At 42.8% G+C, this 27,728-nt stretch overlaps 2 protein-coding genes across 2 annotated transcripts; one reads left to right on the forward strand and one right to left on the reverse strand.

Annotated features, from left to right (window-relative positions):
- LOC143410514 (transmembrane 4 L6 family member 5-like) lies at window positions 1–27,728 on the forward strand. Its single transcript, XM_076871385.1, has 6 exons — window positions 1–53; window positions 210–465; window positions 26,209–26,244; window positions 26,737–26,763; window positions 27,128–27,282; window positions 27,518–27,728. Exons 1-6 carry the CDS (start codon window positions 1–3, stop codon window positions 27,726–27,728), a joined length of 738 nt encoding a protein of 245 aa, XP_076727500.1.
- Window positions 12,566–13,718, reverse strand: LOC143409843 (GTPase ERas). Its single transcript, XM_076870402.1, is given in 4 exon segments — window positions 12,566–12,683; window positions 12,685–12,992; window positions 12,994–13,219; window positions 13,699–13,718. Coding segments are annotated over 4 exon segments (672 nt in total).

Raw genomic sequence — 27,728 nt, forward strand, 5'->3', positions numbered from 1 at the left:
ATGGAGAGTGTGTTCAGAAAAGAGGATAAAGACCTGATACCAGGCAACTTGCAGTGTGTGACTAGCGCCCCTACCTTTTCCATCACCACCCCCCACCCCCCCCACCCCCCACCCCCCCCCCCCCCCCCCCCGTCACCTCACCAGCTGCAGTCCCAAAGCCTCCACCACCTCCGCAGGGCCTCTCTCCCTTATCACCTTGATCCTGCCAGTTTCTACCACACCTCTTCTCTGACCTTTACTCATGCTCCAACTTGTTTTTTTCTGGACCCAAAAACCTCAAACTCACTTTCACTCACTGACTTGTGTGAGTGTGCCCACTGTGTGGGGCTCTCCCTAATACCTCTTTCCTTAGTCTGCATTGTAGAAAATGTCCTCCTATGGGTGCCTGATGAGAAGACCTGGAGCAGTGACCAACTCAGCGTGCATGTCTTGCTCATGCCTGGTTTCATTGGCGGGGGATTGATGGTGAGGAGTCAAGAGCACAGGCCAGTGACCAGGGGTGTGGGCACCACTGTAAGGGGTTCTGAATGGGAAGGGAGGGGAGAGAGAAAAGTAGCCCTCCAGAGGAAATGGCAAGTGCTTGGTGGGGACTAGGAGAGTAACCAATCCTCCCCCTACACACTCAGAACTCTGGAGGCAGCCCTGCAGGAGCCCCTAAAGACCTGAGCTAAATGCCTGAAGGGAAGGGGAAGGCAGGGAGGGGAGGCTCAAGTCTCTAAAGAGCTTCCCTTCTGGGTCAAAGCATGTCCTACCTGACCCTCCCTGCCTCTGCGGCTGAGCAGATGTTGGGGACCTCTCACTACAAGGGTCCAAGCAGAGGGAGCAGCTGGTTGTGTGGGAGGTTATCAGGGCAGGGTAATAATAGGCATGAGGGGTACAGCAAAAAGGTCTGGAGCCAGGCAGTGATGTCACCCATCAGTCACAATACCACATCCACTCACTCTCAGCCCACATTCTGGATGCCCACTCTGTGTTGGGTGCTAAGGACAAACTCAGAAGCAGGTCAGTAGGACAAAGAAGTTTCCCCCAAAGCTTCCTGGAGATGAGGATCTGCTGGGAGAAATGGAAGAAGAGGGGACACCTGCTTCCTGGATCTACTCCTCTAAGTCTTTCCTCATTTAGGGGAAGTTTTAGATGGTCAACTAGTGTCATATTTTTTGGGGTAAAGATGAGAGATCTACCCAGCATAGGTTTCCTCTTTCCAGGACTGCTGACAGACATCATTCTCTAGAAGGGGTCTCACCTCATCCCTTTTCCAGGTCACACCTCCATTAGCTAAGTGGGATACCTCTCCTTTACCTAGCAACTCCCTCTTACCTTCTGAGGTCTCTTCTACTCCCCATCTGTTGCATGGATTTATGGCTGTTGGACTCTACTCCAGCTCTCTGGCCTGAACTCTCTCTGAGATGTCACACTCCCCCAAGACTACACACTTGCTCAGTGTCACATCATGTCCCTTCTCCACCTAAACCACCCTCCACTTCTCCACCCAGCCTAACTACTCTTCTTCAGGGGTGATCTTCAAGGATTTGCTTTCAATATTCTCATTCATAGCTATCTTCCTCCCCCTCCACACCTTGAGTCACTCCCAAGAAGTACCACATGATGCCACAGGGACACAGACAAGATCCCTACTCCCCTTGAAGCTTCTGTTCCTTTGTGGGTCAACTGGTATGAAAAAAGCAAGACCCGAAGCCCCATGAGAGCCAGGACTGCCTGTTCTGTTGGTTGCTGTGTGCCTGCTGCCTAGACCAGTGCCTTCACCTAACAGGAACTGCATTAATAGTCATTGAGAGAATGAAGTAGTCTGCAAGGTGATCAGACAGAAATGGGTGCCATAAAATATAAAAATACATAGGGCTGGAGGTATAGCTCAGAGGTAGAACACTTACCTAGCATGCGTGAGACACTGGGTTTGATCCCCAGCACTACTGCAAAAAAAGAAAGAAAAAAGCCAGGTAAGCATGGTAGTACATGCTTGTAATTCTAGAAACTCAGGAGACTGAGACATGAGAATCACAAGTTTGAGAACAACCTGAGCAATAAAAAATTAAAAGGGCTGAAGTATGCCTTAGTGGAGAAAATCCCCGGGTTGCTAGTACTGGAAAAAAGAGAGAGAGAGAGAGAGAGGCAAGAAAATCATAACATTGATTGAGATCAACTTGGGAAAATTAGAATACCTATAATTTATATATATTAGAATATATATGTGGAGAGAGAGAGAGAGAGAGAGAAACAGAGAAACACTCACACTAATGATGTAGCTCAGTGGCAGAGTGCCCTGGATTATTCAATACCTAGTACCATAATCAATCAATCAATCAATCACTCAATCATAAAGAGTTCTTAGGGCAGGATATTTGGGGATTTTTGTTTTTGTTTTTTGGTTCTGTGTGTGTGTGTGTGTGTGTGTGTGTGTGTGTACTGGGATTGACTCAGGGCCTTGTGAATGCCAACCACATGCCCTACTACTGAGCTACATCCCCAGCCCTTTATTTTTTATTTTGAGATAAGGTCTCCCTGTGTTGCCAAGCCTGGCCTTGAACTCGAGTCCTGCTGCCTCAGCCTCCTGATCCGCTGTGTTCACAGGTATGCTCCATTGCACCCTGGCAAGAATAAGTTTAATCTGGTGGTGGCATGTAGCATAAAGTGTGAAGTAGCATAGGGAAAGAGCTACAAGAAATTAGTAGGGAGGCTGAGAACATCTTCCACATGGAATGTAATTAGAAATTAAATGGAAGAAGAAAGAGAAAGGACTGATAGATTCAGGAGCCATTGAAGGAAAACTCAAGAAGACTTGAGGTCTGGTTCGGTGCAGAAGGACTAAAGTTTTTCATCCTAGGTGACCTGGTAGGTGACATTTTTCAACTACAAGGATGAGGAAATCTAAAGGAGATAAATTTGGTAAATATTATGAGGTCATGTGATGTAGGCTGAATCTGAGTTACAACTGAGATATTTGAGTAAGCATATCCTTCAGGTAGTTGGATTTGGATCTCTAGGCATGTACCCAGTGTCTATAGAGGCAATAGTTCCTGGGAGGGCAGACTTCCTTTGGGAAAAGTCACAGGAAGAAAAAAAAAATCAGGGGTTGGATCTAAGGAAATCTCACAATCCACATCACAGCATTTGTGAACATATTCTTTCACACTCCACCATGTCCTAGCTCACCAGACCTTCCAACACCACTCCTCTTCCCACTTCTGAAGGCATTTATAACTAAGGACTATTTGCTGTAAATCTTAAGAACCACTCTCTGAGGCAGATTTTACAAACCCATTTTACACAGGGCAAAACTGAGACCCAGAGAAAGCAATCAGTTCATTGAGTGTGAAGTAGTGTGGCCCTAGCCTTCAACCCAGGGCCTCCTGATTCCTATTCAGAAAGGCACCTACCATATGTCAAAGTTTATGGGGAATATTTAATAGTGAACCCAATCCTCAAGGGACCTACATTATGGTCCGAAATAAGGTAGGCATATAAATAATGATAAATCGAGGGAGAACCCAACAATGCTCCAGGATAGGTAGATATAAGGTCTTCCTATAGTCCAAAGGGCTGAGGACACCATAGGCAGCTTCCATAGGAGGTGAAGACCTTGAGGATATGGGCTGGGGTGGAGGGTTCACACTATCAACTGACTCTTGACCCACAGGTGCTGATCCCAGGGATTGTAACGATTCTGGCAGCAGCTGGACATCTTTCCTGGGTGAGATCCAAATTAAGAGGAGATTCAGCCAGGCATGGTGTGCTCACATGTAATTCCAGTGACTTGGGAGGTTGAAGCAGGAGGATCTCAAATTCGAGGCCAGCCTCAGCAATTCAGCAGGATCTTCTCTCATTTATCAGAAATAAAAAGGGCTGTGGATTTACCTCAATGGTATATTAAATGGGTTCAACCCCCAGTGCACCCCTGTAGCCCACCCCCACAAAAAAGGAGAGAGAAATTGAGAATTGGATCTCTGAACCAGTCTCTCACACAGCCATAGCGCCCTCTACAGAATTTCTAACCAACATGAATCTCCACTGGCTCTTGGTTTTGCCTAACTTCAAGGCCCAGGTTTGTTTATTTATTTTTAAATGTAGTCTCAGGCACTTTGCTACAGGACTGTGTCCCCAGTTCCAGAAATGTATTTTTAACCTGGCTGCAGAGGAGCTTTTCAAAGTCAGCCTACAAGTGGGGAGGGGCCACCCTATTCAGCCCACCTTCCACACCCGGTCCAGGTGCTGCATTCTGTGTTCTCCTCAGCCCTTGGAATGCTTGGTTACCTCCCATGTCCTGCACAGGCTGTGGAAAGGGGGTTCCCTCTGGTGGAATGGGCTGGCTGGGAAATAAAGACTAAGAGAAATAAAATGGTGAAATAACCACAGAACACAGAAAGTAGTTTCAAAGCACAGGCAGGATAGGCAAGCTGACCAGACGGATCTAGCTTCTAATACACAAAGGAACACATGTCTGTTTTATTTAATCAGAAGACATCAAAAAAATTCTATAGAATGTTCTTCACCAAAACAGGTTATAAGTGAGAGCAGGCAGGCTGCTCAGTTCCTAAGGAGTTACACTCATCTCTGATGCAAATATGGGGGAACTTTCTAGCAGAGTGGAGGGGAAGGTCACATGCATTGGGTGGTCTGTCATGATGGGAGAGCCACGGGAAGATCCCAATGCTAGACCTATTCCCTCCCTGTCTTCCATGCCAAGAGAAGCCCTCATGTATTTCACAGATGGCTTCCCGCATACTCCCCTTTTTTACTTTGCAAATTTAAATTATGAGCTGTTGTTTCGGCTCCCAGATCCTTGTTCTGAGGGTACAACAATCTATTATTACAATACAAAAGAGAATTAGTAGCAAACATATCATTCCAATAATATACCATGCAGAATATTTCAGCATGTTTCCAGGATTAAAGCCATTCTTTACTTGAAGTATTTGATCATCTAGAGATGTAGGATCCATAAGATCAATTTTGCTTTTTTAAATATCCTGGATGTGATGATGTAATGCCATAAGATCCAGGCTATTATTATTGATATGCCATATATGCATTAGATGCCTTTTAACCTTTTCCAATTCTACTGGGAAGCATTATATTTGGCTGCAGTGACACAGACATATTTATAGTCAGCATCACATTTAAGCCTTTCCTTAAACTCGAGAATGGAAAGTTCATTACCAATATTTATGACAATAGCTTCTAAGGTATTCAACTTAGTTTCAATCTTTTCATCAATATCTACCTGATTATGGAGGACTTTGGAATTATTCTGAGCCAAATTATTAAGAAAATTTGCATATTAAATATTTTGGTCCCATGAAAGAAGGACTAGTTTAAGCTGTGATTGTAGAAGTGATGAATGAAATTAAAGCAGCCACTTCAAGAATTATGAGACAAAGAGTTCACTTGGGTCTGTTAACTGAGCATGCATCTGTTGATCTGAAAACTTGAACATGAGCATCAGCATACCATGGTTCTGAAATGTTGGCTGGTAGTAAGACAAAGGAGAGTTGGTGAATAATTAATGTTTCTTTCCCTCTGTTAAATCTAGTGATGAAGTTAAATTAGATTGCATTTTTTATAGGCTACAAGATATTTATCATCCTTCTTCTTAAATTTTACATTTCTAGGAGAATGAACACAGGCTCATAGGCCATAGCAGGAACCCTCTTTGCAATTCCTGCCTACAAAGTCAGGCATAGGGCCATCAGTATAATGTAGGGAGTCTGAGGCTATAATTAAGCACCAAAGATCTTTATGGATACTGCCTCACTGAAGGTTATAATATTACCAGGTATCATGGCATCCTTACATAATTGTCTTTTATCAATTCTTGGAGACCAGTCTAAGATATACCTACTATGTCTAGAAACTTTGTGTTGTGCTGACAAGACATTTGCATATTCCATCCATTTAGGAAATGTATAATATTCTATTACAGAATAATTAGGACAGTAAGGTATTGGTGAACATTCTACAGAAATGACTGGCTTGATGTGAGAAAGTCCCATTTTAATAACTGTTTGGACATACGGCCTTGAGTCCTAAGGGCCAGTACAATTGGCTAGTGTAACACGCCCCCCCGCCATGTTGTCTTTTCTCAAAAGATACCCTGAGCCAGCCAGCATGCTTATCATGGGACCAATATATAGGTAGTTGTTCACTCTAACCAGTATAATTAAATCCAGTCACATGGATGGGTATAATATGAGTGTCTGTAAAACCACCCATCATATGTGTATCATTAGTATATACTGGGATGGATTCTCAGTCCACATCGCTGGGTGTACTAAAGGTGGATCTGGAAAATATATTCAATAGGTTTCTCCCTGGACCTCACTTACCAGACAGCTCAATAGAGTTATCATGGCCACAAACATTGTGGCTGGAGACTTAGTTTCTCCTTTTTGTTGAACTATCTGTTCAGCCTGTTGCATCAGATTCTTCAGTTGTTTTTGCAATGGTAGTTTGGACATTCGGTCTCTCTGGGACTTCTTCATCTTTCTCCTCCCTTCTACCTTCCTCTTTCTGCTGGGGTTTATGACTGACATCTCTTGATCAATCTTCAGTCATTTGAAGCCTGGATCTAGATCCTCCATGTCAGATGGCATGTTAAAGTACCCAAATAGAACAAAAGGCACCCTCTGGGAAAACACAAGCATTCCCTCTACCCCACATTATCACTGGATCTGGTCCTTTCCATTGTCATGTTTGTAAATCTTTCCACAAAACTAGGCCCAAGGGACCTGTTGCAGTGGAAGATATGTATCTCTCAGCAGCAGTGTGACCTTCAGAGTCACAATCTTAAAAATTTAAAACAAAGCAAGGTTAAGATTATTTTGTGGGATCTTATTTCCTCCTTTTTGTTTTTTGTAATTGTAGCTTAATAGATAAATAAGCTTGTTCTACAATGGCTTGGCCTTGAGACTTATAATAAATACCTGTTTTATTACCAATATAAAATTGATGGCAAAACTGCTGGAAAGAAGGACTAGTATAAGCTAGAGCATTATCAGTTTTAATATGTTGAGTATTTTCTTTTACATGGGCAGTGGCAAATATAGATCTAAAGTATCAAGAATAATATGAATGTAACAATGTTTACCAAACTGAGGGAAGTGGGTTGCATCCATTTGCCATAACTGATTTTGTTATAAACCACGGGGATTAACTGCAGTTGGTGAAGACAGAATATGTGTAACACATTGTGGACACTGGCAAACAATTTGAAGAGCTTGTTCCCTAGTAATATTAAATTTTTTATGTAAACTAGAAGATTTCTGAGGATGCAAAGAATGCAAGGCTTGTGCACAACCATATAAAGACATTTGTTGACAGACAGAAACAAGTCTATCAATCTTATCATTACCTGATGCTAAAGGGCCTGGATGATCAAAATGTGCTCTGATATGACCAATGAAACAAGGATGTTGATGCATTTGAATTGTCTTTTGTAAAGTATGAAACAAATAAAATAACTCTTATGATGCTGTATTTCCAATAGTTGATGTCTCAATTTTGTAATTCCAACTGCATATGCACTATCACTATAAACATTGACTGTCTCATTAGTAAAATGAAGTAAAACACAGACGAGAGCTTGAAGTTCTGCTCATTGTGCAGAAGTATATGATGTCTATATTATCTCTATATGAGCGTGACTAAAGAAACCCACTTGAGCCATCAGTAAATACTGTTATTGCTCCAACTATTCATTGAGCATATATGATTTTGGGAAAAATAAGTGTAGTTACAAAAGCAAACTGAATAACCTTATCACGAGAGTAATGGCTTACTATTTGACCAAGGAAATTAGCAAAAGCTATTTGCCAAATATTGGAAGATTGCCAGAGCCAACCATGCAGTTGAGTAGAAAAAGAAGTAACAATATTAGGCTCTGACTCAACCAATTGTAAAACTAATGTTCTTCCTTTAATAACTGAGCAATAAAATCATGGAATGGAGCCAACAACTTTTGAGGAGAATGAGTTAGGGGAAGTCATTCAATAATTTTCAATGACTGCCATATTGCTCCTGTAAGGGTATGAACAGTGGGAAATGTTAATAAATATATAGGCTCTTGTGGATTAATTCTAGAAGGCTGAGAAGTCTTCATGGCAGATTCAACTTTTGTCAAGGAAGTCCTTGCTTTTGCCACAAGTTGATGAGAAGTTGGAAAAGATCTCCCTGTAAAATTTAAAATAAAGGACTCAAATCTGCAGTGGTTAGTTTTAAACGTGGTTATAGTGTTACCACTGTTTATCGGTGACAGGTCCTTGCTTCCCCTTATGCTGAAGTACAACACCAGAGAAGCATGCTGAGGCAAGTGTAGAGTGGAAAGTGGAAGGCTTTATTAAAGGACAGCAGAAAAGACTTCCTCCTGGAAGATGAAGAGGACCCTAAAGGCAAAATCCATGGAAAGGGGAGGTCTTTCCTTTTTTATATCTAAGGTCTTCTTTTTGTCTTCCCACATTCCTGTCCTTTGTTTCCCTCTATCCTTCAGTGATAGAAAGCAGGTGGGAAGGTCAAAAGGTGGGAGATAGGTAGGCTGATGGGGTGGGGAGGAGTAATCTGGGCATGAAGGGCCTGGGTGATTTGATTAGCACCTCCTGTTTGCTGGGAGCTACTTCATTAACAGTTCTTTAGGATAGGTTCTGGGCCTTGGGGACATTAACATTTTAATTTCCCCAGGTGTTGTTCTAGTTTCCCAGACTCCATTCTTGATGTGGTCTCCATTTTCCTTATTGTACTAGATAGTGGACCCAATTTAACTAACTACACTAATTACCTATCTTTAAATCTGGCTGCAATAGCCAATTAATATCACCTAGTAATTTTGAAAGTCATTAGGAGTATGTAAACCATCAACTCTTATTTGTAGATTTGTGGACAAATCATGTGTCCTTGGGTTAAATTGCCTAAATATTGAAAAGGAGAAGCTTTTGTAACTTTTCAGGTGCTATGCATAAACTCATTGCAGTAAGTGAAGTTTCTAATTGAGAAAAAACTTTTTAAAAGTACATCTGAACTAGCATGAGCCAAAAGAATATCATCCATGTAATGGATTACATATGCATCAGGGAATTGTTCTTGTGTTGGAGCTATAGCTTGTGCTACAAAGTTTTGACCTAATGTTAGGCTATTGGTTGGTCATTCTTTGGGGCAATACCTTCCAGCAAAATCTTTTAACTGGCTCTTTGAAATTAATAGCTGGGATGCTAAAAGCAAGTCTATTATGATCATCTGGATGCAATGGTATAGTGAAAAAGCAATCTTTTAAATCTATTACTATTAATTGATATTCAAGAGAGATAGGTGTAGAAGAAGGAAACCCAGACTGTAAGGCCTCCCATTGGTTCTGTAGTACAGTTAATAGCTCTGAGATCTTGTAACAATCTCTTTTAGCCAGATGTTTTCTTTACCATAAAAATTGAAGTATTCCAAGGACTAAGAGTACATTTGATATGACCAGCTTGAAGATGTTTTTGGAATAGGATATTGTCTATTTGGAGTTTTTCCTCTGTAAGGGGCCCTTTGGTCAACCCAGAAAATATAATCTGACAGCCAATTAATTTTCTCTGCTGTTTTCTGGGCCAGAAAAGAAACCAATGCCTCCAGTAAAATTTTTGATTGGATGAACTAGATAATTTAAATTGTCTTTATTGAGAAGACTGAGTCATAGGTAAATAGCCTTTTTGTTGATTCCCCCCCCCCTTTTTTTTTGGTACTAGGGATTAAACTCAGAGGCACTGGACCATGGAGCCTCATCCCCAGTCCTATTTTATACTCTTTTTTAGAGAGACAGGGTCTCACTGAGTCACCTAGTGCCTCGCTTTTGCTAAGACTAGCTTTGAATTCCTGATTCTCCTGTCTCAGCCTCCTGAGCTACTGGGATTACAGACAGGTGCCACCACACCCAGCCTTGTTGATTTCCTTTTAATCCATTAGTGAAAATAGATTCTCGATTAAGCACTTGAGATGACACCATGGAATTAGGAGTTATTAATACTCCTAGACTACTCAAAATATCTCACCCCTGTAAATTTACTGGCAAAGTGTCAAGGACATAAGGTTTTAAAAATCCTGTATTGCCATTCGTATCTCCCCATTGGAGGTATATGAGCACCCTGAACTGGCTGAGGGATCTGTCCAATCCCTTCTAGACTGGAAGGTGCAGTATGCAAAGACCAATTTGGGGGCCAAAATCTGCTAGATATGACTGATTTATCTGTTCCTGTATCTATTATGCCCTTGAAAATTTTATAGTTACTTTTAGGGTCCAATAGAAGGTGCTCTTGCTTAACTAATTGAGCCCAATAAGTTCTGTATGGGGACCTGGAAGTCTGAATTTCTCTGTGTCTAAATCTTTCCTTGAAGAATAGCAAGGCAAGAAAATTATTTATACAATTGCATCTTTTGGAGAAAGCTGAATAATGGAACTTGTTTGAACAGTAATCTTAATTTCCCCATTAAAATTTACATTTGGAACACCCAGTCATCCCCTTTTGAGTTATATGGCTTCTTCTCAATATTAAACCTACTGTATCTGGTGGCAGTGGTTCATAAGTTCCTGTAGGAACTAGCTGTGGACCCATCTCTGGAGTCAGTATGAATTCTGAGGCCCGACAGAGCTCCAAGTTCCCTGTTCCTGAGCGGAAAATGTCCCAATGTATCATGAGACTGAGCCTGTGCATAAGGAGGATGGACTAGAGTGAATGATTGATGACCTGAAGCCAATAGCTGTTACCCTTCTGAAGTGAGTTGTAATGCCCCCATTGTTTTGGGGGGAGAGGCCAAGGCTGGCCCCGACTCCAGTTTCCCTGCTGCATAAATGGAGGCATCCCGTTTATGACATGCTGTTCACAGCATTCCCACACCATGGCAAAGGCAGAAACCCAGTGCTATGGGTTTCTCTCAGCCAGTTCAGAGTGTTCATATACCTTCAATGGGGAGATAAGGATGGCAATACAGGACTTTTTAAAGCTTATGACTGCAGTCTCTCACCATGTGCCTTACTTTTCCACAATTAAAACACTACCTTTGGTAATGGTTTCCTCTAATGGGGCTCATAGAACCTGTTTTAATGCAGCAGGCATGGTTAAACCTTGAGATTAGACCTGTCCTACATCTGCGCAAAAGTGAATATAATCTGAAATGGATCCCTTTTTATGATGTAATTGAATTACCTCCTGGAAAACTTCGTTAGCATTTTCAAAAACTAGCTGTTTAACTAACATCTCAGAGGCATTTGGGTCTCTGACTAAGTGCTTCACAGCTTGGTTTAAACGCACTAAAATCTAAAAAACTTTTCTGGTCCCTGCCAGATCTGACTAAAATTTATAGTTTTTTTCTCCCTTAGTGGTTAATTCTCTCCATACCATCTGACACATGCACTAATCTGATTATAATCTTGTAAACCACAATTTAACTGTTGTTTCAAATCAGTAAATGGTCCCATCCCAGTCAACATGTCTACTGTAATATTATTTCCATGCCTTCTATTAGTTTCTGCCTGCTTAGAGCAGAAATCCATCCAGTTAAAGTTCCACAGCTGTTCATCCGCCTCCCAAAAGGCATGCTTTCACTAGTGTTACCCAGCCATGAGGTGGCTAAGCCTCCTTACACACTGATTCTATCAGGCTTTGAACAAAAGGTGAGTTCAGGCCATATGTGGGGCAAGCGAATTTTAATTCTTTAATGTTTTAAAAGAAATGGAAGTATGAACTCGTCCACATTGGTTTTGCTCATCTAACTGCTCAAAGTTGGAAATAATTTAAATTCGGAGATATCTTTTCCCTCCTGCAATGCAATTCTGAGGCTACGTTACAATGGAGACAGGTTTGTGGCAGCCGTGTTTGAGGCTGTGAGCCTTAGCCTCCCCCCGTGCCTTTTTTGTGCCATGAGCCATGAATTGCTCTGGCTGTGCCCACAGACTGTTTCCCTCACTCCATTTTGCTATGAATTAAGCATGCTTTGGTTCTGCCCTAAGTCTGTCTCTCTGACTTTCCCGAGCTACAGATGGGGTGTGACTTTGTTCCACCCTTAACCTTTCTCCCTATATTTAGTGTGTTAGGTTATCTGTAGACAAAGAAGTCCCAGGAGCTGGGAAATCCTGTTTGCTAGGTCTAAGACTTTTAATTCCATCTCTAAAGCCTGTAAATCTCCTGAAGACCATCAGCTGATGTCTTGTTTCAAATATAAACAAATCTCTATTATAGTCCAGTGATGCTTTATTCAACACTGGAGAGGCACATCTTTGGGGGCAAAATGGCAGAGGCAGGTCATCATGAGGGTCTGGGTGTTTTTTTGTTTTTTTTTTTGAAACTTGAGAACATTTTAATTTTGCACAAAAATCTCTCAATTTGACATAACATAGCCAACATTAGAAACCCCCGTGTTGCCAAAAAAAAAAAAAAAAACCCTCACCAAATGAAAGTTAATAAAAGTGTGTTCATCTATGCCCATTACACCAACAGTGTCCATGATACTAGTTGATAGGGGGGTGTCTCATATCAAAGGAATCATCATCCTGGCCTGTGGGAGAAACCATCTTTCCAGACCTATATCTTCAGGTCACAGTGCAGCCACAACTGCACATGGCCTTCTGGTGCCGGGACTTCTCCTCACGTGACACTGCCATGGCCTTCCAGACCCTTTTGCCATGGCCTTCCAGACCTTCCATGGCCCTCCACACCTTGCCGGGTCTTGGCTAAGGTCTCCACGAATGGGGCCCCCCAGCTTTGGGCCAGGGCTACAGCAGCAGCATGAGCATCTCCAGTGGTGGTCACAAGGTCACACTTGTTGCCCAGCAGGACTAGGGGCTGGGGGTGGCGAGGACTCCAGGTGGCCCATATCTGCTGCAGCTGGGTCAGAGATGAAGGATCATTGAGAGCAAAGACACCTAGCACACCGTCACCAACAGCCAAGCACTGGTCACGCAGGGCCCTGTGAGTTTCCTGCCCTGCAGTGTCTAGTACATTCAGAATATAGCCCCCCACGGCCCAGGGCCACCTCCTTCCAGAAGGAATCTTGGATGGTGGGGTCGTGGTCTTCCACAAAGCGCTGGTGGGTCATCTGGATGGTCAATGCACACTTGCCCACGCCACTTGCACCCACCACCACTGGCTTGTACTCAGGCAGTTGCTTGCCAACACCCTTGCGGTGTGACCAAGCCTCTCGACTCTCCTTTGAGCTAGGGCTCCATGTGCTCAAAGACATCAGGCTTTGTTGGCAGTTCCATGCCCCCAAACAGGCAGCTCAGGGAAGAGAGAACAGCAGGCTCTGTGTCCTGAAGAAGCGATGCACAGGGAAGCAGCGGGCGGATCTCGAGGGTCTGGGTTTTATAGGGTTTAGCCAAGCCAGATCATACATGGGAGGAGTTACTTTTGGTGGGCCATTTTAGGGCCAGGTATTAGGAGGAGTTTGGAATAGGGCAGGAGCACAGGTAGGTAACCATATACTTCCATGTCCATTTCACCTTTCAATATATATCCCTGGTAGCTCTAGGATTATTTTTGAAGGGGACATATTTTTCTTTTCCTCTTCTCCCTCTATCCCCCACTAACCTGGGGACTGGAGATTTCTGTGCTCCACAGGAAGGAGATGTCTGCCAGAGTTTCTAGAAAGAGAATATCTCCCAAATTAAACAAGTGAATCCTAACACACTATCAGGGTACCCTGGGATCCCCTGTCAGGGCACACCTGGAAGTAGGCAGAATCATAGCTGTCAGGAGCTGCCCTGGATGCAGACACCTTTAAGTCCTGATGCACGGGGTTCTGAACAATTATTGGATTCAGTCTGGCACAGTAGTGCCAGATCCTTACCCCAGCTTGGATAACAAGGCGTGGCTCCAGGAGTGGGCATCACCCACTGAAGATGAGTTACATTCACCTGTTCCTTTGTAATTCTACCCCTTTGCTCTTTAGGGGATAGAATGTTCCATGGAAACTCCCCTTGTGTTTCCCCTATATAAGAATAAAGAATTCCAGTGGCTGTCTCTTCCCACAGACCTGTAAGGTCGGAAGGCTGTCCCTGGATTTTGAAAGAGTACTTCCGTGGGTTTTTATTCTTCCTTTGTCATTTTCTTTAGTTATTGGAATAGTAAGATTTGTGAACCCAGCATAGGTCACCAGCTGGGAGAGATGGTGATACACAGACTCTGAGACAAGAGTCCCCTGTGTTTCTCCTTTGCTACCAAAGCCATAAAATAATCTTTTTTTCTCAAAACTGCGTCTGCATTATTAAATTGCCATGAATTGGCATCAGGGACAAGGACCAATCTTTGGGCTACATTATTAGTTTCATTTGTGACAACTGGAGGAAAAAGGAGGTGGGACAGCATAAGGTGGACTTGTTGAGGGACCTGCTTGCTTCTGGCAAAGTCCTCACTCCCTTTCTCATTTCCGCAGGGCTCAGCTCACTGAGCCTCCCTCCACTGACGGCCAGGTCATTCCTGCTTGCTCCAGGACCCCAGCCTGGCTGGCCCATTCCCTGCCTCCCTGGAATAAACTGCTTGGAGTCCACCCCAACCCTCCCTGTTCAGAGTATGCCCTAAACAGCCGCAGAGTGTGAGGGCCTCCTGAGCTTGGTGTTCTGTGACCCTGTTTGGAGCCCTCACACCCCACTTGTTATTTTTGTCACAGGTATTGAGCTACTAACTTGCACAGGAAATACAGTGGTTAACAAGGTAGATGTGCTCTCAAAAAACCGAATATTCCATGGGCAGAAAAGGCAATTTTAAAGAAGCAAGGGATTATTACAATTGGTGGTTAACACATTTTAATTTATTCATTTATTATTGATTTATGCTCAATATTTGAAATTATTGAAGCCAGAGCTTCACACGGACTCTGTAAGTGCTCTACAGCACCATTGAACTACTACACCCCCATTCAGTTTTGTTTAATTTTGAGGCAAAGTCTTGCTAGATTGCCAAGACTGGCATTCAACTGATGATCTTCCTACCACAGCCTCCCAAGTAACTGGTATGCAGTGTACACCACCATGCCTACTTTACTAGCACCTTTTCATCTCAGCCATTCTTTCTGGCTCTTACTTGTAGAATCCTAGTGATTTCACTGAAAACCTTCCTGAAAAATTCTTCCAAATCCCACAGTAAATATTTCTTCAGAGATCTCTCTCTTTCTTTCAGTGTTTGGGATGACGTATTCGTCTCTTGCTTTGAAGAAAAATTTCAGAACACCTATAATGTTTTCAAACATTATTAACATTATTTCATCCATACAGAGTTGCATAAAAATAATTTAATGAGTACTTGTGGACCACCCCCATACACAATTTTTTCTCTCTTATTCTCAAAAGAAGTAACTTCTTGGGCTGGGGACATGGCTCAGTGGGAGGGGGCTTGCCAAGTATGCAAAAGACCCTGTATTTAAGGACTTTTGTCCTCAAAGAAGTACCACGTTGCCAGGTGCAGTGGTGTGTGCCTATAATTCCTGCAACTTGGGAGGGAGGCTGAGGCAGGAGGATTGCAAGTTTGAAACCAGCCTTGGCAACTTGGTGAGATGCTAAGCAACTTAGCAAGACCCTGTCACAAAAATAAAAAAAGGTCTGAGGATGTGGCTCAGTAGTTAAATAGTCCTAGGTTCAATGCTCAGCGAAGAACAAGGAAGAGGAGGAGGAGGAAGAGGAGGAGGAGGAGGAGGAGGAGGAGGAGGAGGAGGAGGAGGAGGAGGAGGAGGAGGAGAGTTCACTAAGACCAAGGGCTGAATCCCCTCTTCAGGTCTACATTGGAAAGTCCCACTGTCAGGACATGACAGTTACTCTAGTAGTTCAACATTATTGCTAGTGATTCTGCTCTACCTCTTATCATTTTTACCTCCCACCCCCACCCCTCAGGACCCAGATTCTCCATCTCTGCTTCCCTGTCCTCAGGTTCCTTCCTCCTGATGCCATGTGCCAGTTTCTGAATGACTGCTCTCTACTCATATCTCTTGCTGCACCTTCTGATTATTTGTGGTTTCTATTGCCTCACAGCATTTTTTTTTTTTTTTTTTTTTTTTTTACTGCTGTCATTCATACATTTCTCAGTTTGGGCACTCTTATAACTGAAAGTTTAGTCCCTATCCCCAATAGCAATTAATACCAATACAATGATGAGGATACAGTTTTGAGAAAAAGTTAAAATAATGTTTACTGCTTTGCTAGCAGAGGAGAAATACAGGGGCTCCTGTCCCAAAGACTGTGATTCTCCCAATCGAGAGGAACAAGGGGCTTTTAAAGGAACTTCAAGGGTTACATTCCAGGGCCCAGGATGGCATATTAGGATTCACTTGCTAATTTGGGAGATATTCACTTCCCAGATGCTTAGCAGGCATCTCCCTCTTGTGATGAGTGTGTTCTAGCGCAGTTAACTAGAGGAAGAAAAAGTAATACTGTCTCCCCAATTTTGTTAGGGAGGGGGAGAGGGAAGAAGAGAGAAAAAAAATATTAAAAAAATAAGCCTTGGGGGCTGGGGATATGGCTCAGTTGGTAGAGTGCTTGGTTTGCATGCACAAGGCCCTGGGTTCAATACCAGGACTACTACTACTACTGCTACTACTACTACTACTACTACTACTACTACTACTACTAATACTAATAATAATAATGTCTTAGAGCAATAAGGGCTACATTCAGAAGGTGAAGGGACCACTGTTAAATTTCCCACTGTCAATTTCTACCTTCCATTTCTATGGAAAAGTGGGCAGGGACATCTCCAAGTTACTTCATGCTGAGGGTGATGTTGGGGGGAAGTGACCCAAAATCTTTGTTTTCTGTCAGATGAGGCATGAACTACAGCAGTCCAAAGGTCCATGGTAGCAGTTGACAAGTGACTAGACAAGGTTTATGCTAGGACAACAGTAAACAAGAGAGCAAAGCATTACTTTTTTGATAAACAATTAATGTGAAAACAATTTATTTGCCTCCAGCTTTACTTACTTTAGTTAGGGCTGACACAAGTGTACATCTTCAGTTACATTAAAAAAAAAAAATGGTTTTCTTTTTAAATGTCCATGTAGGACTGTGCTCAGGCTGTCCTCTCCTGCCAGGTGTTTAAGACCAAGTTGATCAAAACTGACCTTGTTCCTATCTAGTCTGAAGAGTCAGCCGAGACTCCTCAGAGATGACTCTTGGGGACATGTGTGAAGCCTCCTGGCTCCTTTAGGTTTCCTCTATCAGTGGTGCCATGTGCCAGGATGGGTCAGATCAGGGTCTTGATGACCACACATGTGACTTCTTTTGGAAGTTTTAGGCATTTCACTCTCCAGTGACCCTCCTCTTTGTACAATATGCACCACCAGTTGGATTTCTGTTCTCTAGGGTCCCTTCAATCTTTCTGATTGGCAGGTCAGGTGACTCACCAGAATTTCAGAGGGATTCCATCATTCTCTGGGTGCTGGCTGAACTTGGAGGGCAAGGGCCAAATATTGGCTGATCTTTTCTTGGCCCTTTCAATTCCTTGACTTTGGTCTCCAAGTTTCTGATTTTAAACACCCAGCAATCCAGTTTTATCAGCTTATAGAGGGAGTAACGGGTTATTACTTTGATATCTGCAATTTTACAGTTACCCTTTCATTTAATTGGATTAGCATCTGTACTGGAAGTCAGCATTATATACTCTTTGTCCTGTAGGTGATGGCTTATTCTCTCAAATTAACCCAATTTTTTTTTTTTCTTTTAGAAGCAGTGTCTCTGCAAAACATTAACGAGCAAACTTTATATAAAGTTTACAAGGAAAATACAAAATGAAATTAACAGAGCAAAAACATACTCAGTTTGTGCAATAGCTTTGAACCACGAAAAATGACTTTTATAATCTTGAACCTTTACTTAGTTATATATTATATTCCCTCTTTGAGATCACAGTAATCTTTACAACAAAAATCAATCTTTTGAACACCAATTTTAAATGAGCTGAAGTCTAGCCTATTTTGGAGCCACTCTAACATGGAATAAGGTGGGAGGCAGAGCCTTATTTCAGGTAAGGGGACTCTTCACAAATAACATAATACATCATAACAACTGAAATATTAATCAACGAAAAGCTTAGAGATTTTAACCCTTTTCTGTGGGAAAGTGCCAAGATGTTTTCATGTTTTACAATGTCCACTAAAGATCAGGCTCTCATTCTCTTTTAAAAATACATTTTAAATTTCTACCCCAGTGTAAAAAGTAATATAAAATTTCACATACATCTTATTGATAACTGATCCAGTTACAGAACATTAAATGACATAAATAAATCTCCAATTAAATTTGTTATTGTTTAAAGTTTAAAATTACCATTTTAGACAATTTTAGTTTGGGGAACATAAGCTTGGTAAAGTGCTTTTCCAAGCTTTATATTTTAAAATTTCTATACTAGAAGAAATGAGTATACTTAATACACAAAGAACTAATAGTTAGCATCACCATTACACAGATGTCCTTTGTATTAATTAGGTTTAATTTTTTACAGTAAAATTCAGAATTCATGGATCATTACAGGCTTGCAGATTTTAGCAGTACTAGCAAAAAATCAAAAGAATAGCCTTAAATCTCTTATATATTTAGGGAACAGTGTTAATGATCAGAACTAGTTAAAGCAGACAGATACAAGCCAGTTTCTCAAATGGCAATGTGGCCCTTTTTATGTCAGATGCAATATATAAGAGAGCACTTATTGGTCAAACCTATATGAACTTTCATTTTATAAAGTTTTACAGAACATTTAAATAAGATTCAGACAAACATATTTAGTTTCAGATGTTTTTATATTTCTATCACATATATTCAGGTTATTCATGAAAAATCAAGCCTGGTCAAAATTTTAAGTTATCTGTTTCTCTAACAATGAAAAAACCTAAAGGTAATGGACATCACAGTTTTTTATAACTCTCAAGACTTGTACAAATTTTACTCATCAGAGTGAGATTTTTTTTTTTTTTTTTAACAGGCAGGATAGGCAGAGTAGGAGATCTGGAAAAGCTGACTCAATTCATATTTTAAACAACTGGCCAGAAGAGAATGGATTCCCAGAATCCCCATTAATGTCTCTATGTTAAGGGGTTATCCTCTCCCCCTGGGGGCAAGTTATTTCCTCCTAAAACAAAATCTTGATTAAAATAACATTGATCATTGATTTTTATCCCAAGAGAGAAATCAGACAGTCTGGCATATTTTTTTAAAAACTGTGCCTTAAATCTTTTTCCTTACAGTTTGAGCTCAAGGGGTAGGAACACAGGTTATTGTTATTTGACCAGTTTCTATTGTTATCATCATAATGTCATCAACTTTAAGTGAGTTCCCCACTGTCAACTGTACCCAGAGATTCTGTCATTAGATGTGTATGTATCTGGGGCATTCTGTCCAATAAAGGTCACATTGCCCATACAAAGATTCTTAGGGGTCTCTGCAGAAATCAGCAGAGCTAAGACATAGGTGCTTGAATTCATGTATTTTAGATTTTGGGGGCTATAGGTAGGGCTGCACCCAGAAATGTTCTCTGGCCAAATAGAGCATCCAGTGAGATCTTTAAAAGGGGAAACTATTTTGTCCCAAGGTTATAATTTTATTTCATAGAACTGTAACCTATTGCCCCATTCCTTGTGATTGGCAACTTTTATCTTTTACCCCCCATTAAGATAGGCTGGTTAACTGGGCACAGTGGTGCACTCCTGTAATCCTAGTGGCTCAGGAGGCTGATAGGAGGATTGTGAATTTAAAGCCAGTCTCAGTAATTTAGGGAGGTGCTAATCAATTCAGTGAGACCCTGTCTCAAATTAAAATACAAAATAGAGCTGGGGAAGGCTGGAGTGGTGACTCAGTAGTAAAGCACTTGCCTGGCATGTGTGAGGCTCTGGGTTCAATCCTCAGCACCTCATATAAATAAATAAATTAATTAATTAAAATAAAAAGACTCATTTACAACTAAAAATTATTTTTTAAAAAGAGGGGGGGTGGGGGCTTGTCATGTGCCTCAGTGGTTGAGTGCCCCTGAGTTCATTCCCTGGTATCAAAAAAAAAAAAAAAAAAAAGAATTTCTTTCACCTCCAAATGGTGAACAAAAGCAAGAACACAAATAAATAAATTTAAAAATGAATTCTTCATGGAACTGCCTTGAATTGTACAGTCATCACTAAATCAAAGGTTGAGGCCAAATAATGCAATGTTCTAACAAATCAGGCCTCAGTCTCAAGTCTACTCTGAGAAACAGGTCTCTAAAGGAGAGAGGATCAATAAACAAATATTAAGAATATAAAATGAAGCCAGGCATGGTGGCACATGCCTGTAATACCAGACCTTGGGAGTCTGAGGTAGGAAGATCATGAATTCAAAGCCAGCTTCAGCAACTTAGTGATGCCCTAAGTAACTCAGTAAGACCCTGTCTTAAATAAAATACAAAAAAGGGCTGGAGATATTCAGTGGTTAAGTGCTCCTGGGTTCAATACCTAGTTAAATATATATATGAAATAAACTGACAACTGAAGCCTGCTGTCATCTTTTTTATTTCTTGAAGGAACACTCTCCATGTGACAAAGGGAAATTATGAGGCCACTGTATATAATTTTTGAGCTGCCTAGTTTACCAAATATTCTCCTGTCCTAAGCAATTCTTACAATCAGCTCAGGAGGCAAGTGGTACCACTCTACCCTTTATACAGATGAGGCAATTGTGACTTAGAAACATGAGATGGCTTGGAGATATGTTCAAACAGGTAAGGAATCAAAGAAAGACTACAAACACCTGGGTACAGAAAAAGAAGACATGGACACCAGGCAGCTTGCAGTGTGTGACTAACTCCAGCAACTGCTCCATCAGCATCCACCCCTACTCCTCACAAGCTGCAGCTGGTGATAAGGGCCTCTCTCCCTTATCATCGTGATTCTGCCAGTTTCTACCACATCTTTTCTCCAACCTTTACTCATGCTCCAGCCTGTTTTCCTCTGGACCCAGGGACCTCAGGCTCACTTTCATTCACGGCCTCACCATGAAACCATGGAACCGTGCTTGCTGTGTGGGACTCTTTCTAACTACTCTTTCTCTAGTCTGCATCGTGGCCAATGCCTTCCTACTGGTTCCTGATGGGAAGACCTGGAGCAGTGACCAACTCAGCTTGCATGTCTTGCTCATGCCTGGCTTCATCGGCGGGGGATTGATGGTGAGGAGTCTAGAGCACAGGCCAGTGACTAGGGGTGTGGACACAACCATAAGGGGTTCTGGATGGGAAGGGAGAGGGGAGGGAAACGGACAGAGCTCCAGAGGGGATGGCAAGTGCTTGATGGGGAAAAGGGATGTGCCCAATCCTCCCCTACACACTCAGCACTCTGTAGACAGCCCTGGAGGAGCCCCCAAGGACCTGAGATGAATGTCTAGGGAAGGGGAAGGCAGGGAGGGGAGGCTCAAGTCTCTAAAAAGCTTCCCTTCTGGGTCAAACAGGTCCTACCTGCCCCTCCCTGCCTCTCCAGCTGAGCAGATGTTGGGGACCCCTCACTACAAAGGTCAAGTAAAAGGAGCAGCTGGTTGTGTAGGAGGTTATCAGGGCAGGGTAATAATAAGCAGCAAAAATGTCTGGAGCCAGGCAGTGATGTCACCCATCAGTCACTCTATCAGCTCAGTTCTGTCCTTCCCTCCTCCTCATCCACTCACTCTCAGCCCACATTCTGGATGCACACTCTGTGCTGGGTGCTAAGGGTAAACTCAGAAGCAGGTCAGTAGGGCAGAGAAGTTGCCCCCAAGGATTCCTGGACATGAGGACCTGCTGGGAAAAGTGGAGGAAGAAGGGACACAGATTTCCTGGACCTCCTCCTCCTCTCTTTCCCCGTTTAGGGGAAGTTTTAGATGGTCAACCTAGTGTCATATTTGTGTGGGGCAAAGTTGAGAGATCCACCCAGCAGAGTTTCCCTCTTTTCAGGACAGATGACAGAACGTTCTCTAGAAGAGGTCTCACCATGCCCCTATTCCAGGCTACATCTCTATTAGATAAATGAGGATACCTCTCCTTTAACTAGCAACTCCTTCTTGTCTTCTACTCCCCATCTCTTACACAGAGTCAGGGCTGTTGGATACTATTCCATCTCTCTGACCTCAACTCTCTCTGTGATGAAACACTCCTCCCACACCTACACACTCTCCAGTGTCACATCATGTCCCTTCCTCAGCTTAAATTATCCCCCGCACTCCTCCACCCAGTCTAGATACTCTTCTTCACTGGCAATCTCCAAGGATGCACTCCCAATATTCTGACAGGTATTTTCCTCCTCCTCCACAACTTGAGTCACTCTCAGGAAATACCACATTAAGCCACAGAGACACAAGGTCCCTGCTCCTCTGGAAGCTTGTGTTCCTTTGTGGAGGTAAATATTACGAGGAAGCAAGACTAGAAGCCCCATGAGAGCAAGGACTGCCTGTTTTGTTGGTTGCTGTGTGCCTGGTGCCTAGAATAGTGCCTTCACCTAACAGGAAATAGGTTAATAGTCACCAAATGAATGAAGATGATTTCAGACAGGAGTGGGTATCACCAAAAATAAAATGAATAGGGCTGGAGGTAGAGCTCATTGGTAGGGCATGTACCTAGAATTTATGAGATGTTGGGTTTGATCCCCTGTACGAGAGAGAGAGAGAGAGAGAGAGAGAGAGAGAGAGAGAGAGAGAACAAGCCAGGCAGGCATGGTAACACATGTCTGTAATCCCAGGAACTCAGGAGGCTGAGACAAGGAGAATCACAAATTTGAGAACAACCTGGGCAATAAATAATGAAAAGGACTGAGATAGGGCTTGGTGAAAAATACCCTGAGTTCAATTGCCAGTAATGCAAACAGACAGAGAGAGAGAGAGATAAGAAAATCATGAGTTTGATTGAGATCAACCTGGGAAAATTAGACCATATAATATGGGGAGATGGGGGGAGAAGAAAAAGAGTTCATGCTAAGGATGTAACTCAGTGGCAGAGTGCCCTATGTTATTCAATTTCTGGTACTCTAATAAATAAATAAATAAAGCTATCATAAACAGCATTTAGGGCAAGAAGTTTGGGGGATTTTTGTTTTTGTTTTTGTTTTTGGTTGTGTGTGTGTGTGTGTGTGTGTGTGTGTGTGTGTGTGTGTTTGCGCGCGTGCACACATGCTAGGAATTAAACTCAGGGTCATTTGAATGCTAAGCACTGTCCTGCTACTAAGCTGCATCCCTAGCCCAAGCTCAATGTAGTTTTATAAAGTGAACATACCCATCTACCCAACACCCACTTCCAAAACCAATTCATTCGTGCACCTGTAGTCCCGGCTCCTCAGGAAGCAGAGGCAGGAGGATCTTGAGGCTGACACTAGGAATTCTAGGTTGACCCGGTAAAATGGAAAAACCCCAATTCTTACAACAAATGAACAAAAAACCCACAGATTATATTACCAGAATCCCAGATATCCTATCACCAGGTACTATCCAAAACTCACAAGGTTAACCATTATTCTGTCTTCTAACCCCAGAAACTACTTTTGTCTCTTTAGTAGTCTATATAATATGAAATTGTACACTTTGTGTTCTTTTGTGTCTGGCTTCCTTAGCATAATATCATATTTGTGAGAACCATCCATGTTATTTTGTGTAGCTCTACTTTTTTATTTCTTATGCATTCTATCATGTGAATACACTTCAACTTAAACATTCTACTGCTGGTGGACATTTGGATAGTTCCCAGTTTGGTTTTTTTTTTTTTTTTTTTTGCAAATAATGTTGCTATCATCCTTCCTGTAGGTGCCTTAGGTGAACATATGTGATTATTTCCACTGTTGCTCTTAGACAGGAGTAACACTGCTGACTCTTAACATTTGCAAATATTCAGTGCTAATACTGGCAAGTATTTTTCTGAAGTTTTTTTTTTATCCCTTAATTCCTATCAGCACAGTGTGAGAGTTCTAGTTGCTCCAGACCCCACTGAATTGAAGTATATCCCTCTGGATCTTGTGTGGAGAATGGATAGTAGGACCTGGTCAGCCATAGATGCACAGAGATGAGACTAATATCATGGAGGGAAGACAGTACCTTCAAATAGCCCAGTGGCCATGGTGATGGAGAAAAGTGAGGAGATTTGAGCTATAAGAGTGTTGCCTCCTGAATTTATGGTGACTCTTCTCTTTTCATGAAGATAGTTAGATGGCAGGGAAGAAGACAAAGAAGTTTACACCACAAAAGGAAGCTAATAATTTGGCCAAAAGTAAAATTCTCAAGGAGGTGGGTGATTCGAAATTGGTAAATGTGATTTGGGGGTGCAGCTCAGTGTTAGAGCCCTTGCCTAGCATGGAAAGACCCTGGATTAGATCTCCACCAAAACAACCCACACATACACAAGTAAATCCAGAAGGCAATTCTAGGTATTTGTGGATCCTAAATCCTCCCAGTAAGTGACCTCACCAGAGAGGGTAAACAGTGGGGTCAGCATTGGCCCTGAATCTGCCCTGACACAGGAGAAGGAAAGGGAGAGTGCTGGTAGAAATTTGGTTCCACTCATCAGGTGCTTCTCTTAGGTTGCTTGGGATGATATAACAGAACTAAAACTCTCAGCCCCTTCCCTGGAAAAGAACAAAATGCTGCCTTGTATGGTGTATGCAGACAAGACCAACAGGGAAGGAAGGATCAAAACAGCTGTGGAATTCCAGGGATGGGAGATGAACAAAGAACCTGGCCTGGGCTATGAAGACAATGACAAGGCTGGAGGCAGAGTGAGGAGCCTCAAAGGATTAAGAAACCCTCCTTGCAGAAGGCTCTGTGGCTCACATCTGTATTCCCAGTGGCTTAGGAGGCTTAGGTAGGAGGATGATAATTTCAAATCCAGCCTCAGCAACTTTAAAAGGCCCTCATCAACTCATTGAGATCCTATATCTAAATACAAATTAATAATGTCCTATGGATATGGCTCAGTGGTTAAGTGCTCTTGGGTTCAATACCCAGTACCAAAACAATACAAAAAAAGAAAAAAAGAAAACAAAATCCTCCCCCCCTGCCCCCCACCCCCAATTGAACTCAGCCACATTTTCCCACTGAGCTACAACCCCAGCCCTTTATTTTTTTTATGTTGAGATAAGCTCTCTTTGTGTTGCCAAGGCTGCTCTTGAACTTGCATCCTCCTGCCTCAATCTCCTGGATCTCTGGGTTCACAGGTGTGTCCCATCCCACCCTGGCAACATCAAGGTTAATTTGGTGGGGGCATGAATGGTGAAGTGTGGGGTGGCATGGGGCAAGAGCTAAGGAGACTGAGTAGGGAGGCTAAGAACATCTTCCTCATGGAACGTGATTAGGAATTGAATGGGAGAAGAATGAGAAAGGACTGATAGATTCAGGAGCCATTGAAGCAAAAGTCAAGAAGACTTGAGTTTGGCAAGGTGCAAAAGGATTAAAGTTTTCCAGCCTAGGTGACCTTGTGGATGACATTTTTCAACTAAAAGGATATAGAAATCAAAGGGAGATGAATTTGGGAAGTATTATCAGGTCACTTCTGGTACAGGCTGAATTAGAGCTATAACCAAGACATTTGAGTGAACACATCCTTCGGGCAGTTAGATTTGGTTCTCTAGGCATGTACAGGTAACTACTGGCAGGGGAATAGCTGATTTCCTGGCAGGAGTGATCTTCCTGTGGGAAAAGTCACAGGAAGAAAAAAAGTTCAGGGGCTGGATCTTTGGAAATCCCACAATTCACATCACAGCATTTGTGAGCATACTCGAGCATATCCTAGCTCACCAGACCTCCCAATACCACTACCTCTTCCCACTACTGAAAGCATTTATAGCTAAGGAAGCATTTACTCTAAAGCAATCTTGACAGCAGGCCCATCAGTTACCATTAAATCCCCAAAGCAACTCATGACACAGATTTTACAAACCAATTTTACATAGGACAAACTGAGACCCAGAGAAATGAATCAACTCATTTGAGTGTGAAGTAGTGTGGCCCTTGCCTTCAATTCAGGTCCTCCTGATTTCCATTCAGAAAGGCACCTCCATGTGCCAAAATGTATGGGCAATGTTTAATATTGAACCCAACCTTCAAGGAAGCTAAAATATGGACAGAAATAAGTAGGAAAATAAATAATGATAAAGTAAGTTAGAGACCATTCATGCTCCAGGAGAGGTCCAAAAGACTGAGGACATGTTAGGCCACCTCCAGAGGAGGTAAAGACCTTGAGAATCTGGGTTTGGTGCCAGATTCATACTATTACACTGACTGTTGTTTCACAGGTGCTGTGTCCAGGATTCAGAATGGTTCTGGCAGCAGTTGAACATCCCAACTGGGTGAGATCCAAATTAAAAGGAGATTCAGCAGGGCATAGTGCATACCCCTGTAATCCCAGTGGCTCTGGAGGTTGAGGCAGGAGCTTCTCAAGTTTGAGGCCAGCCCAGGGCAATTTTGCAGGATCCTCTCTCATTAATAATAAGAAATAAAAAGGCAGGGCTGGGGTTGGGGTTCAGTGATAGAGCACTCACCTAGCATATTGTGAGGCACTGGGTTCAATCCCCAGCACTACATAGAAATAAATAAATTATATAAAGGTATTGTGTTCATCTATAAGTAATGTTGAAAGAAAGAAAGAAAGAGGCGGGGGGAGGGAGGGAGGTGTGGACGAGGCTGGATATGTGGCTTGGGCTGGGGCTGGGGCTGGGGCTCAGCTGGTAGCGCACTTGTCTGGCATGTGTGAGACAGTGGGTTCTCACAAATAAATAAATAAAATACAGATCCATAACAACTAATAAAAATATTTTTTAAAGTGGGGGGGGTGCTGTGGATCAATCTCAATGGTAGAGCACTCCTGGGTTATATCCCCAGTGAGCCTAACACTCCACAAACAGAGAGAGAGAGAGAGATTGAGGATTCGGCTTCTGAATTAGTCTCTCCCTGAGCCACAGCAGGCTCCACAGAATTCCTCACCGCAATGAGTATCTATTGGCCCTAATTTTGCTTAACTCTAAGCCCTGGGTTTATAGGAAAATGTATTTTCAAGCACACTATTTCAGGATGGCTTCCCTAGCCCCCAGAATCTCTATTTAACCTGGCTCCAGAGTCACTTGGCCATGTGGCAGGGGGCTGGGGGTGGTGGGGGGCTCAGAGCTAGGCGCGGTCAGGCCATGAGTGGGGACCTGGCGGCCCTATTCAGCTCACCTTGCTCACCGGGTCCAGATTCCATGTTCCTGCTGGTGCTCAGTCTTCGGAATGCTTGGTGCCATCTACTGCCTATCTGTGTCAGGAGTCGGCCTCAGAATTGGACCCAAATGCTCCATAAACGGCCAGTGGGACTATCACTTCCAAGAAACCGCGTAAGGCTTAGCATCTGTTAGTGACCCACCCCCCACCCCCCACCCCCCGCCCAGTCTCTGCATCCCACGGCTGCCATGCTCTTCCCACGTGGGTGCCACTGAGCTTCAGGAGAATTCCCTCCATGTGGGTCTAACTAACCCTTTGAAAAATCCCACTCTGTGAGTGGAGGGGACTGGGGGTGAGGGTAGGGTGTCGTGTGACCTCCTTCACTCACTGGACCCTACCTGTCCACAGAGGCGCTTACTTGAAGAATGATACTTCCTGGAATTTGTGTGAGGAGCCACTCAAAGTGGTGCCCTGGAATGTGACGCTTTTCTTCTTGCTGGTCGTTGCCTCCTGCCTGGAGATAGTGCTGTGTGGCTTACACCTGGTGGTAGAGCCCATTCATGATCCAGGAGAGATCCAAAAGACTGAGGACATCTTAGGCAACTTCCAGAGGAGGTAA

This window comes from Callospermophilus lateralis, chromosome 11 (assembly GCF_048772815.1).
Source record: "Callospermophilus lateralis isolate mCalLat2 chromosome 11, mCalLat2.hap1, whole genome shotgun sequence".
NCBI lineage: Eukaryota > Metazoa > Chordata > Mammalia > Rodentia > Sciuridae > Callospermophilus > Callospermophilus lateralis.

What these genes read in the sequence shown, in the direction of transcription:
- LOC143410514 (XM_076871385.1), top strand. Translation starts at nt 1, where the DNA reads ATGGAGAGTGTGTTCAGAAAAGAGGATAAAGACCTGATACCAGGCAAC. An exon ending in TCAGAATGGTTCTGGCAGCA is followed by an intron (nt 26,245 to 26,736) that starts GTTGAACATCCC and finishes TATTTTTTAAAG; the next exon opens with TGGGGGGGGTGCTGTGGATC. An exon ending in GGTGCTGTGGATCAATCTCA is followed by an intron (nt 26,764 to 27,127) that starts ATGGTAGAGCAC and finishes TATTCAGCTCAC; the next exon opens with CTTGCTCACCGGGTCCAGAT.